At 45.7% G+C, this 13,586-nt stretch overlaps 2 protein-coding genes across 2 annotated transcripts in view; both read right to left on the reverse strand.

Annotated features, from left to right (window-relative positions):
- Positions 1 to 1,778, reverse strand: part of LOC133004914 (protein NDRG3-like) — a 10,587-nt gene extending 8,809 nt beyond the window's left edge. Inside the window, exon 1 of the mRNA XM_061074470.1 lies at positions 1,585 to 1,778. The gene's annotated coding sequence lies outside the window, so the exon portion shown is untranslated. The remainder of the gene's footprint in view (positions 1 to 1,584) is intronic.
- A 1,166-nt stretch (positions 1,779 to 2,944) lies between these two features.
- On the reverse strand, positions 2,945 to 13,203 carry LOC133005513 (PHD finger protein 20-like). Its single transcript, XM_061075218.1, has 18 exons — positions 13,159 to 13,203; positions 11,296 to 11,375; positions 11,034 to 11,205; positions 10,810 to 10,894; positions 10,651 to 10,721; positions 10,326 to 10,554; positions 10,016 to 10,087; positions 9,704 to 9,763; positions 9,052 to 9,238; positions 8,858 to 8,967; positions 8,652 to 8,774; positions 8,444 to 8,530; positions 8,187 to 8,329; positions 8,001 to 8,100; positions 7,485 to 7,680; positions 7,205 to 7,403; positions 6,076 to 6,319; positions 2,945 to 4,258 (listed from the first exon to the last, which is right to left on the reverse strand). Exons 2-18 carry the CDS (start codon positions 11,373 to 11,375, stop codon positions 4,122 to 4,124), a joined length of 2,295 nt encoding a protein of 764 aa, XP_060931201.1. The 5' UTR covers positions 13,159 to 13,203; the 3' UTR covers positions 2,945 to 4,121.
- Between the last annotated feature and the right edge of the window lie 383 nt (positions 13,204 to 13,586).

Consider the following 13,586-nt stretch of genomic DNA (forward strand, 5'->3'; position numbering starts at 1 on the left):
TCTCTCTGTCTCTTCCTGTCTGTCTCTCTGTCTCTGTGTCTCTCTCTCTGTCTCTTCCTATGTCTCTTCCTGTCTGTCTCTGTGTCTCTCTCTCTGTCTCTTCCTGTCTGTGTCTCTCTCTGTCTCTTCCTGTCTGTCTCTCTGTCTCTCTCTCTCTGTCTCTTCCTGTCTCTCTCTCTCTGTCTCTCTCTCTCTCTGTCTCTTCCTGTCTCTTCCTGTCTGTCTCTCTCTCTCTGTCTCTCTCTCTGTCTCTTCCTGTCTCTCTCTCTCTGTCTCTCTCTCTCTTCCTGTCTGTCTCTCTGTCTCTCTCTCTGTCTCTTCCTGTCTAACTCTCCAAACTGACTTCTCCCACTGTGTGAATCTAATGGAAACAGCCAGTGATCTCCCACTGGCTGCAAGCCACCCAGTTACGTGTGTGAGTGTGAGTGTGAGTGTGAGTGTGTGTGTGTGTGTGTGTGTGTGTGTGGGCAGACATGTTGGGTAACAGCACAGTGCTTTGGATGGATGCTGAGCTTCCTGCAGGCAATCTGGCTTTGACCCAAACAGATAAACTGACAGTGACTGTGAAGCGTCAGCGACCAGGTCAGGGCACGTGCACACACACACACACGCACAAACACACAAACACACAAACACACAAACACACAAACACAGTATAAGAGAGATGAAACGAGGAGCGAGAGTTTAAGGCAGAAAACAAACAGGTTTGTGTTGAAGTGAGTCAGTCGGTGCAGGAATGAGACACAACCTGAGACCATGTGGAGCTGAACCAGTTCTTCACAGCTGCTGCAGATGTGGAATGTGGTCTCAGAGTTTTGGACCTGACCTCTCACACTAGATCATATTTCCATACCTGATCATTATGTGACTCGTGAAAATCAGCAAAACGGTGTCAGTCGGGATCGACCTGCTACACAACCACACACTGTAGAACTGAATAACACAATGAGGAGGAGAGAAAAGATCACACGTACATGTTGTTCCTCAGTAACTTAATGTTCTTCTTCTTATTATTATTATTATTATTCACCATCTTGATTCAGATTCATTTCACTGGTGACGTTTATTGGACAATAATAGTTCTGTGGCTCTGCACAGGTCTGAGGTTGTTCCTGTGATGAACTGATGGTTCTGCTGTCCGCCCACACACAAATACACACACACACACAAACACACACACACACACACGCACACACACACACACACAGAGACAAAGATGCACACATATGAACACACAGACTAACACACCCACACGTACACACGCACACACACACATATATATATATAATTACACACAGACACACACACACAGCACTCACACACATATATAATCACACACACGAACACAACACTCACACACACATATAATTACACAGACACACACACACATGAGTCGGTGCCTAATTAATGAGCTGAGATGCTGACAGACAGCTTAGGCTTAGCAACCGTTGCTAGGGGAGAGCTCGTTAGTTACACACTCTCTCTCACTCACACACACACGCACGCACACTAACACACACACCTGTCACACGATCCACTTTAAACTTTACCATTCGCACACAGTTAGCCGAGCAGCTAGCTCACCTGTTAGCAGCTAACCCGGTTACGATCCGTGACAGAACCGGGAGCTGGTCACCGTCAGACAGCCGTTAGCCGTTAGCCGTTAGCTCCCGTGTGTAGCTCGAGTCGCCCGTGGACCGACTGGTTAGTTAGTGCGGGTTAGTTAGTGCGGGTTAGTTAGTGCGGGTTAGTTAGCGCGGGTTAGTGGACGGTCGGGGCGGAGCGGCGAGCGCTGCTCTCTGTCAGCGGCAGCACGAGGAGCAGGGGGGCGGGGCCACGTCAACGTAAACAACTCGGCTCCGGTTCCGCCATGACGTCACAGCCGGCGTCAGAACAGCTGGGTCATCTCTGACGTGTTTCAGCTCCAATTGAGTATTGATGTGTGATTCTACTTCGAAATAAATCACTCACTAAGTATTTATATATATATTTATGTGTATAAGTATACTTATACTTACTTATATATATAGAGAGAGTAGATTCAGGCCCGGTTGCCAGGGACGGACTGTGAGGAGACGAGGCCCAGGGCAAGGACAGGAGAATGGCCCCTTTAGCCAAATTCATGCTTCTGTATCAAATTCGATAATTTTTAGTGCAAATTCAATTCGAAGACATATATATTTCCCCCCCGAGCGACATATGATAGATGCAGAATTTGCGTCATTCGCTTCCCGAGGTGGATTATTTATTTGAACTCAAAACCACTTGAGGTCACCGCTGCCACTCGGGCGAATAATCGAGAAAAGTTCCTGTTGCTGAAACTCAGCTCTACTGTGACAAGTCGAAATGCATGCTGGGAAAATGTTCTGTGATCATGAAGAGTCTGTAATAATTATTCAGGTTTGCAGAGAATCTGGTTTTGTGCCTGGAGAGAATATGTGTTTTCATAAGAGATTTGTTGTAGTTATTTGAGGAATGATGAAGAGGAGCCGTACACGTAGAAGAGGAAGACGTTAGGAGACTGTCTACATGACACAACACAACATCACAGCAGAACCACACAAACATTGAGCACAGTAAATAACACAACTCAACACTGGCACACTCATCGTCACGTAAGGACAAAATCAGAAAGTAAAACATGATGATACTTTTCAGGTTTAAACACAAACTCGCTGCATCACAGGACCATTATTAAAACCCTGAACAGTGACATCATCAACATAAGCTGGATCCAGAACGCCAGCAGCTCTTTAACCTCAATTAATTTGGGTAAAGAAAGTATTTTAATCTAAAATCTTGTAACTGCTAGGCAGAAGGAAAAGAGTGGTTTAGAAGAACCTAATTATTTTAAAATGTAATGTTTTTTTTCTGTAGCTGATGAACGTTGAGTTTGGTGAATTTCTGCTGTGAATCTAAACCTGAGACACATTCACACAGTGACTGAAGTTGTATCATTTTATTCAGAGCTTGAAAACCTCAGAGATGATCCTGGTCCACTCGGATGAACTGAGATAAACACGCCTCCGTGTTTCAGGTGGAAGAAGCTGGAGGTTTGTAATAACCTGCTGAAGTCAGACTCGTATGTGGATGAGGATCATCTGAAACAGGTTAAAATCAAACAGCTTCACATTTAAAATAGCTGAAGAGAAGAAGATGGGAGTTCATCAGCGACACTGTGGAAACACTGGAGTCGTTTTCAGAAAAGAATCAGACAGAAGAAAAGTTTCAATTGGACTTTTTTCTTGAAATTACAACTTTTTCCTCAAATTCTCCAAACTTCCCTCATGACTGTTCTATCAAAATAACTCTGCGGCTTTATACAGTTAAATTCTTCTATCAAACATTCAATTCAACATATTTACATTTTAAACATTTTGTGCTACGATGGAGGACAGTTTCGCTGGTTTTAATGAAAACGGGTCGACGACGCTGAGAAGAATCAACTGTTACCATGAAACGGACTTTAGAGGAGATATGATTTCCTTCTCTTGGTTCAGGAGACGGAGTGCTCACCAAACTTTCACAACTAAATATTAATTTAGTTAAGGTTGTGAACGAACCTTTAAACTTAAAACACGCTGAGAACGTTCTTTATATTTCACGTAAAAAGCGAAACATTAAACTTTTTAAGTAAAAAAAGAAAAACTCTATTTTACTAAAATTACGAAAACCTTTGAACTGAGAAATGTCAAATTGATAAAATCATGGAAATCATCTGGTGTCATAATATGTGTGTGTCAGCAGCTACATGATACACAACAGGAAGTTCAAAATGATGCAAGGTAACATATTGCTTTCAGTCTCAAGCTGTAACACAGTCGATCACCACAGCCGGTGTGATGCCGGTGACTGGAGTCGTGCTGGAGCCGGTTCAGGAAATGTTTCTTGTACCTTTTGTGAAATTTAAGTTTTAAAAAAATCCCCTGTTCAGTTACTTCAGAGAATCGCCGCCTTGCAGAGCGACCACGAGAGGAGGCGTGTCCTGCGACGGAGTGGAAACGATCCTCAGAGCGACAACATCCTGCCGTGCGCCGGCCTCGTCCGTCTGTCCCTTTGCTCCCATTGGCCAGGTGGGCCTTTCAGGGTCCAAGGTCAGGGGTCGGAGGGGAGGGGCTGGGTCAGCGGCAGACCGACAGGCGTCTCACGGTGCAGAGGTCACGCAGCAGCCGCCTCATTCGCTGTTTGAGCTGCGGGAGTCGGGACAAAGGGTCGGGAGGCTCCAGCTCTCCTGAGTGATCCAACCAGGACTCCAACACTGAGAGAGAGAGAGAGAGAGAGAGGGAGAGAGAGGGAGGGAGGGGAGAGTTTCTTCATTTGGTGGCCTGTTGGTGGCGTCATTTCTCCGTTGTGCACGTGTCTAAACCATCAACTCTGAAGGAGCTGACTGTGATAAAGACTACAACTCCCATCATCCCACTCTTCATCACATCTGTTCACTGACTGTAAATAAAGATGGACGACATGTCAACTCTGGAAAGTGAAGCCAAAGCAGCTCGACCCGCCCCCTGGTGGCTGGCTGCAGTATCAACCCAGCCTCCTACATGTTAGCGGGTGAAACTTTAAATAAATGTTTGTCAAAGATGGTTTCTGTCGTTTCAGGTCAATCTTATCAAACTGAAGTTAAATTGTTTATCTCTTTTGATAATTTTGGTTTGAATTTGTTATTTGATGATATAAAAACTGAGACTGACCCGTGATCCTCGGCTCCACCCCCTGATCACTGATCACAGACTGACTCCAAACGACCTCATCAGTGCAAGATGGTAGCGTTCGTATTCGAGATAAATGTATTTTTAACTTTTTCTAGATCGTGGGAGGAAGTGGAGACGCATCTTCAATCTGGATTTACAGTTTGGATGATTCAGACAAACCCTAGTGGCAGGAACTCACACATGGCCTCAGGGTCGAAAAGTATGGAGCTAGAACAGTCTCATAAGTAATACATGCACACAGAAATGAATACATGTGCAAAAAAGATCCACAAATGTATTTGGGGATTTATATATATATGTGACTCAAAACACAAATACATTTTCAATGCACACACAAATATCTTTCATTCCATATACAAGTAAAAAAAATTCACACGTAAAACATAAGATTCATAAACATATTTCTGATGCACACACAAATAGAAAAGAAATTCACAAATATACGCATGTAAAAGTATTTGCAATCTTCATCAAATACATGTTTGGAGCTTGTTACATTCATATATAAACTGTTGGACCTGCATTTACAAAGTGCTTTTAATTTGAAAACCTCGCTGAATTGCGTTGCAACACGCGCAACTGTGGGGGAACTATAAACCAAAACGAGTCCGTAGAAGCTGCGTGCGTGGTGCGTGCGTAAAAAACGACTATAAATCGGCCTTTACACTTGAGTGACCAGAGGCCATCTTGCCTCTGGTCTATTCGATGACCGGAATGAACAGAAAAGAAACTCCAGCGCGCGTTGTAATGACGTCGTGTGGAAGCACTCTCACGTGATTGGCTTGGAGCAGTGAGACATCTGATTGGCTACAGACGATCCCCTCTTAGAAAAAACGCATTTGTGGATCAGGCTCCTGTCAGGGGAGTCTCAAAAGTCCAAACACAAATGCAGCAAGGTTTTCAAATTAAAAGCACTTTGTAAATGCAGGTCCAACAGTTTATATATGAATGTAACAAGCTCCAAACATGTATTTGATGAAGATTGCAAATACTTTTACATGCATATATTTGTGAATTTTTTTTCTATTTGTGTGTGCATCAGAAATATGTTTATGAATCTTATGTTTTACGTGTGAATTTTTTTTACTTGTATATGGAATGAAAGATATTTGTGTGTGCATTGAAAATGTATTTGTGTTTTGAGTCACATATATATATAAATCCCCAAATACATTTGTGGATCTTTTTTGCACATTTGTGGATCTTTTTTGTGCATGTATTCATTTCTGTGTCCATGTATTACTTATGAGACTGTTCTAGCTCCATAGAAAAGAGAAACAGAATCATAACGGTCCTCATGTTTTCCATTGTAACAATGTGAGTATATGTGTGTGTGTGTGTTTGTGTGTGTGTGTGTTACCGTCCAGCTCCCGCTCTATCAGATCCATCCGGGCACTGATCTGGTGGTGGAAGGACTCGACGTGCTCCAGCAGGTTCAGCTGACACTCGGCCTCTGGGATGTGCGTCCAGGTGTGTGTGTGTTCCTCACACTCTGAGTGTGTGTGCTTTTCTGTTTTTATGTGGATGTCGCCGAGTGTGTCCGTGTCTGACAACGTGTTTTTATTATCGTCAGTCGTAGTGTCGGCGTCTTCAGTCTTTATTTCCTACAAACACACAGAGAAAACTGAATTTACAATGTGTTGTTGTCATGCTGACACCAGTTCTTCAGTGAAGCTGCTTCATTGTGATCAAGCTCATTTCACAGAACACTTGGAGATAAATTTAGTTCCACATTCACCAGTGAGACGGAGCCTCAGTCTGGTTCTCAGTGGTCTCATAGCAACAGCAGGATCTGTTCAGAGCTGTGAGGATGAAGTGCAGCTTCTGTTATTCAGGTTTCTGAGCTGAGCTTTGGGTTTTTTTAAGTGGAGTGTTTCCTAACTGAAGAAGGGCCTCACAGGGGAAGGTCTGTCTGTGTGAAGGAATCTTTGACATCTGCTATTTGCTCAGCACCAGGAGAACAGAACCCGACTCCTCCACGGAACACGGACATGCAACAGAGAGAGAGACAGCATCTCTAGCCCTCAGTGGACGTGTGGCAGGGACGGGTGATCCGAGGTGGGGAGCTAAGTTGGGATGCTGTGGGAGACATTTGCCGACTGGGAGGGGACACTGGATCACGTTGATGTTGCTCCACCTTCTGGTCTCCTCGATGCATTACACTCATCTGCATTAGACATCAGCTGCTGCCTGAGTTATTTATTCACCAGCTTCCACAAAACTTCCATCACATTTGTATTCAAATTCCACTCCAGTCCTGATTTTCAGGTCTCTCGACTGAACTTGACATTGACTGCATTAAATATCTGAGGTTAGAAACGAGGATTCTTATTAAAGACATTGACATTCATCCTGAGGACTCCACTGTTGGAGGGACAGACGTCCTGACGCTGTTTCTCCATTTTACTTATCCCAGTTGTGCATCAACGAGCGGAGGGTCTGAGGACAAAGGAGTTAAGGACAAAGTGTCTGAGGATAGAGGTAGTTACCTTCAGCTCAGTGTTGTCTTCCTGTTCCTCTCTTTCTGTCTCCTCAGCCTTTTCCCATGATGCTCCTGGCTTCTGGTAGCAGTGCTCGCTGCTGACATAACAGGAGGCCAGATCTCCTCTGGGGCTGGAAGTCAGTCTTAGCCCCTCCTGCTGCCTCCATGGCAGCCTCCACAGCTGCAGATCGGGCTGGGACGGAGAGCTGCGTGGACAGACACACAAATGGACTGAGGACATGCGAGTCTGCATGGACTCAACAAGTCACTGACAACAGCAGACTTACTGTAACAAGCTGATTTTCAGCTGCAGCCCACTGAGGACCTGGTTGAGGCCATGCGTGTGGGCCAGCAGGTGGCCGGTGTGCGTGATCTTGGAGGCGTTGATCTCCGAGTAGTTCTCCTTCACACACGACAGACCGAACATGTGACCAGATATCAGCAAATCAGGCTCCGACAGGAACCGCTGGGCCCGCCTCCAGCCTAGAGACAAAAACTGGATGAGTGAGGACTGTAGACTGTAAACAAGATGGACGACATGACGATGCCAGATCGTTTGGATCGACCGCTGATGGCTGGCTGCAGCAAAGGTCATGACCCATGCCTCCTCTGTGTTAGCAGAAACAAAGACACCATGTGTGTGTGTGTGTGTGTGTGTTTGACGTCACCAGCAGAACTATATCTATACCTGGGAGCAAGTAAACATTTCATGTCATAGTCATGTGAAACACAAAACTCATAGCATGCACCCACACCGACCCACACCCCCCCCACACACCCACACCCACAGCAGTGAATCCTACCTGCAGTGTGTCTGCAGTAGTAGCAGATGTAGTTGTGTGGTACGTTGTCTTCATATAAGCCCATACAGGTTCCGTGCTGCCAACACAGACACGACTCGCACTGCGGAGAAACACCGACAATCACGTGATCACACATTTGAACTGCTCCTTTAATGAAGGACATTATCAAGTGACTGCGCGTGTTACCTGGATCATGAAGTCGTTCTCCTCGTCCACCTCGCAAACACACCTCACCACCTCGCACTCGTCTGTCTCCATAGCAACAGGCCAAGAGGGCGTGTCCTCGCCACTCTCGGCTGTTAACGTGGACCAGTCACTGCCCTCGTCCACTGAACAGGGAGGAGGACGGAGGAATGGGACAGGCAGCCGTGGGTTTATATATTGTTCCCATTGATCAGAACCACTGCACAGTGTTTGTGGTGTGTGTGTGTGTGTGTGTGTACCTGGTGGAGGTGTGTTGGTTTGTGCGGTGGCCAGCTTCAGAGTGAGAGCAGGTCTGTCCGTGTTCTCGTCGTCACTGCTGCCGAGACCTGGAGAGAACAGAAGAGCAGAAGTTATCCTGACTCTCTTTGCACCGTGGGCGTGACGTCAGAGGACAAATGGCTGATGTGAGAATAAGTTGAATTAAGGAAAGTCTCTAAAATGACTCACCTGACTGACTCTTCTTCTTCTTCTTCTTCTTCTTTTTCTTCTTTAGTTTGACCCTCAAGAAGTTCTTCCTCTCCTTCTTGCTCTGTCCTCCACTTCCCTCCCTCCCACCGTCCTTCTTCACCTCTGCTGACAGGCAGACATGATGCCGAGTCAAAACTGAGCTACACACAGATGAAGGTGAGAATGTCCACGTGCTCCTGTCCTACCTGTTCCAATGGGGCTGTGCTCGGGGGCGTCACGGTGAAAAGTGACATTCTGGTTCTCGTTCTTCCTGTCGGACGCAGAGTCGACTCCCTCAGAAGACAACCGCTTTCTCCTACAACAACCCAACACAACTGAACCTCCTGCTAACTGTGTGTGTGTGTGTGTCTGTGTGTGTGTGTGTGTGTGCGTGTGTTACCTCGGGGCCTCCTGCTCGCTGCCTGCCTCGTCCAGCTGCTGGTCAGAGTGGTAGTACTTGATGTGGTAGTGCAGCAGACTTGCCTTCCTGAAGGACTTGGTGCAGCCCGATGACGGACACTTGAAGGGGTTGTGGTCCAGCTCGATGGAGAGGATCGGAGGAGGCTGGTTCTTTATCACACGATACACTAACACACAGAGAGAGGGAATACATGATATTCAATGTATAAAGACACAAAAACACAATTGTCTCTTTCTGCTTTCAGACACTAACTGAAACACAAACATGTCAAATGTCAGAGTCAGTGTCTCTGGACGTGTTCTGGATCTTCTCCTGCAGCCTCCTGGTAACATGTGTGTAACGTGTCCTTGTGAGTCCATGTGAGGAACCAGCAGGACAATGTGTGGAAGCTTCTCAGTGAGCGAGTGGACGTGTGGACGAGGTTTCTAACACGTGACGTGAAACTGGAAGAACACAAAGATCTCAGGATGAAGAAGAGGAGTCGGACACGTAGAAGACGAAGACGTCCACCTGGAAACACGAGGAGATTCCAGATCTTCTGATGAGGCCGACGCCGTGTGGAGGAGCTGGAAACAACAACATCAACAGACAAATCTGGTGTGTGTGTGTTTGTGTGTCTGTGTGCACTTACATGGTTCTCTGCTGTACTTGTGCGTGGTGGGGAGGTGGGCCTGACGCTCCAACAGGAGGTCTGAGTAAGAGAGAGGACAACAGAGACTAAGATGAACCGACAGATAAAGAGTTACAGACACATTGCTTTAATGTAAATGTCCAAATCAAAGATATGTTTATTTTTATTGGATTTTCAGTTTTCTGAGAAACTACACGACACAATGTCCCTGAATCAGCCTCATTTCTCTAGCTGTGCCTTTTGGAAATATACATATTGATCAGACCGTTTAAGTGTGAAAGATGGGGGGGGGGGGGGGGATCAGAAGTTTACCTCTGTCATGAGACGCTGCCAGCTGGGAGGAGTCATCTGTGATTGACAGACTTTGATCCCCACTGCTTCTACCTGGAAGAGGAGGAGAAATTAGCAGATTAAACTTCCCCAGTTTTCCTTCTGAAGATATAAGTGAGTCACACACACACCGGGCCTGATTTCCTGCACATTACCCAGCATGCATTTCAACGCTAGCTTGAAGCATCACTGAGCAAAATTTAGGAAACTACATGTTAGCTGAGCTTCCTGCTTCAGAGCAAACATCTGTATCTACACAGCTGCTGTGCTGACCTCAGATTGTCTCACTCACCTTCATCGGTTTTCTTCTTCACTGGTGGATGAGAGGGTGAAGCTTCTGCCTTCCGCTTCCTCTCCTCTTCCTCCTCAGTTTCTTCCTTCTCTTCTTCCTCCTCCTCTTCCTTCTTCTCCCCCTCTTCATCTATTTCTCCCCCATCCACTTCCTCTTCGTCCTGCTCCTCCTCGCTCTCTCCTTCCTCCCATCCCTCGCTTCCCACTGCACTCTTCTCAGATTTGGACTTCTGTTTACCGGACAAAAGAGATTGAGAATCAAACAGAGCGGTGACGTGTGGCGCCAACGAGACGGGGACCAATGGGAGACGAGTATTTCTTACTACCTGGAAGGGTTTGACCTTGGTGGGCTTCACAGTCAGAACCACACCGTCATAGAAACGCACTGTGTAGGAGTCTCACAAAAACAAATACACAACATTTCAATCACATGTTTGCCAAATGACCGATCAATACGTCAACTTCCATCAAGAGCTCAGTCTCACCATCCTTGTTGACGCTGAGGATTTTGGCCGGGTAGAAACGACAGTCTGTCCAGCAGGCCAGAACCTTCATGCCTGAGACAAACATCTGAGACAGAGAGGAAGTCAAAATAAATCCAACTAAATACCAAATAATTAGTGTCAGTAAATCTTTCAGTCTACGTATCAGGACGAACTGTGTGCACGTCACGATGTCAATACAAAACTAAATATAAAAAGTGTGGTACCGGTTGAGAGTGTGGCGGATTGAGGCCCAGCCTCCTCAGACTGACTCGCTCCAGCGGCCGCAGATACTGTGAGCTCCAATGAAACCATTCGTCATGGCGACGGCTCCACTGGCGGTAGTGGATCTGGATCCGCTCTTCATCAAAGTCAATCTTCTCAATCGTCGCCGGGTACCTGAGAAGCCCCGAGCACGATGACAGTTGTGAGTGAGTGAGTCGTTAGAGATAAACTGTGAGAAATGTACGTTGGTTTAAATATTCAGACCAGTTCTTGTGTCGATCTCGGGCTTCAAGCAGGGCTCCGACCTCAAAAGTGATTCCTGACCTGTCCGGAGGTGTCTTCATCTGCAGAGACAGAGAAAAATACTAAACCCAATTTCAATTTTAACTTCCTGCCTTTTCCAGGAGAACCTCCAGGTCCCACCCTTCCACACTTTGTAAAGTTCATGCATTTAAAAAACAGCACCTGCTTGTTTTTTTGTTTTATTTTGCAGGAACTGAAACGTTAATACGAATTTTTACTCTTTCACTGTAAATAGATTTTATTAGGAATCTTGTTACTGCTGCTGGGTTCTAATCCCAGTTCAGCCAGGGTCTAAGTGAAGTTTGCCTCGGTTTTCTCCGGATTCCTCCCACATTCCAAACACATGCTGGGGTTAGATTAACGTGACTCTACATTAACTGTGGGCCTGGATGGTTGTTTGTCTCTGGGATTTGCTGGCTACGTCCCGGGTGCACCCTGCAGCTGTGGTTGGCTCCAGCTCCCCCACAGCCTCAGAGGATGGCTGGTAAAGATGCTCAATGCATATTTCCTCATGATTGTATCATATGTTTACTTTTGTATTACTTTTACTGACTAGACCTATCCTCTTTGCGGCTGTAACACAACACATTTCCTCACAGTGGGATTAACACAAGTCCAACATCAGCCTGGATCCAGTCAACACACTGAAACTACACATGTTTGACTGACTCTCAGGGTTCATACACATTTTGACCAATGGATTTCCATGACTTTTCAATAACTTTAAACCAAATTTCCATGACCAAACATTTTGTGAAATCTCGGTGTATACACGAAAGTGACAAAATGTAGTATTCAAACCAACAATGAGAATTCCAAGGCACACAGTATACCTTAAATGACACAAACCCAAGTATGCCTGCCTATATTTTGAGCGTATTTCTTTAAAAGCATATGAATTATTTAAAACTCAGCGTAAATGAACTCGTGATGGGCATTCGATTAAAATGTCTTAATCGATCGTCTATTAATTATGCCCATCCCTAAAATGAACGACGTGAAAATGTGAATATAACAAATTTCCATGACTTTTCCAAAACTTTTGGGAGATTATTTGTTTCCATGACTTTTCCAGGCCTGGAAAAACACATTTTAAAATTCCATGACTTATCCAGGTTTTCCATGACCGTACGAACCCTGTGACGCTTGTTTCTATGACAACATTTAAACCCACAGTTGTTTCAGGCTACGTAGCTGCAGCGTGATGACGACAGACACGTCGGTGACACACGTACTATTTACTTTAGTTTTTAAACGTTTCTATTCATCATTTTTTATTCATTATTAATTCATCAGAGCTTCAATCAAAACAAAACGTCTCAACTCTTTCTGTGCTCAGTCTGTGGGGAAGCTGATTGGCTCACAGGCAGCCGACGACGCCGGTTCAGACTTGTCATTGGACGAGCCTTCTGTCAGTCAGGGAAAGCCACCAACAGTCCCGCCCCTTTGTAGCTTCTCGCTATCTGTCAGAAGCTAACATGCTAATGCTAACGGTGTTAGCTTCAAAGATCAGCGTCGCAGAAAACACAAATGCGCATTCTTATTTGATGACTACGACACGTTAGTGAATCCGCGCCTGCGCAGGAAAAGAGTTAAGTTTAGTATTTGTCCGTTGATCGTCTCATTGAGTGAAGAATAGACGAGCTAACGATGCTAGCAGTTAGCCTGAGCTGCAGAGTGACAGCTGCAGCAGGATGAAAGTTTCCTTCTGTCCCGGAGTTTAACGCACAGCTGCAGCGACAAAGCGACAAGAATACACACAAACTGTTTTCACATCAGAGCTGCAGCGACAAAGCGACAAGAATCAACACAAACAGTTTCTACCTCTGGAGACACTTCAGCTTCCAGCTCCACGGTTCATACTCACACTGCGCATGCGCACAGCCACACGCTCAGCTGGACACTGATGGTTCACCCAACTAAGATTCTCTCTCTCTCTCTCTCTCTCTCTCTCTCTCTCTCTCTCTCTCTCTCTCTCTCTCTCTTTATCTCTCTCTCCCTCTCTCTCTCTCTCTCTCTCTCTCTCTCTCTCTCTCTCTCTCTCTCTCTCTCTCTCTCTGTCTCTCTCTCTCTCGCTCTCTCTCTTTATCTCTCTCTCCCTCTCTCTCCTCCCTCTCTCTCTTTATCTCTCTCTCCTCCCTCTCTCTCTCTTTATCTCTCTCTCTCTCTCTCCCTTTCTTTATCTCTCTCTCTCACTCTCTCCCTTTCTCTCATTATCTCTCGCTCGCTCTCTCTCACATTATCTCTCTCTC

Source organism: Limanda limanda, chromosome 7, assembly GCF_963576545.1.
Source record: "Limanda limanda chromosome 7, fLimLim1.1, whole genome shotgun sequence".
Classification (NCBI taxonomy): Eukaryota; Metazoa; Chordata; class Actinopteri; order Pleuronectiformes; family Pleuronectidae; genus Limanda; species Limanda limanda.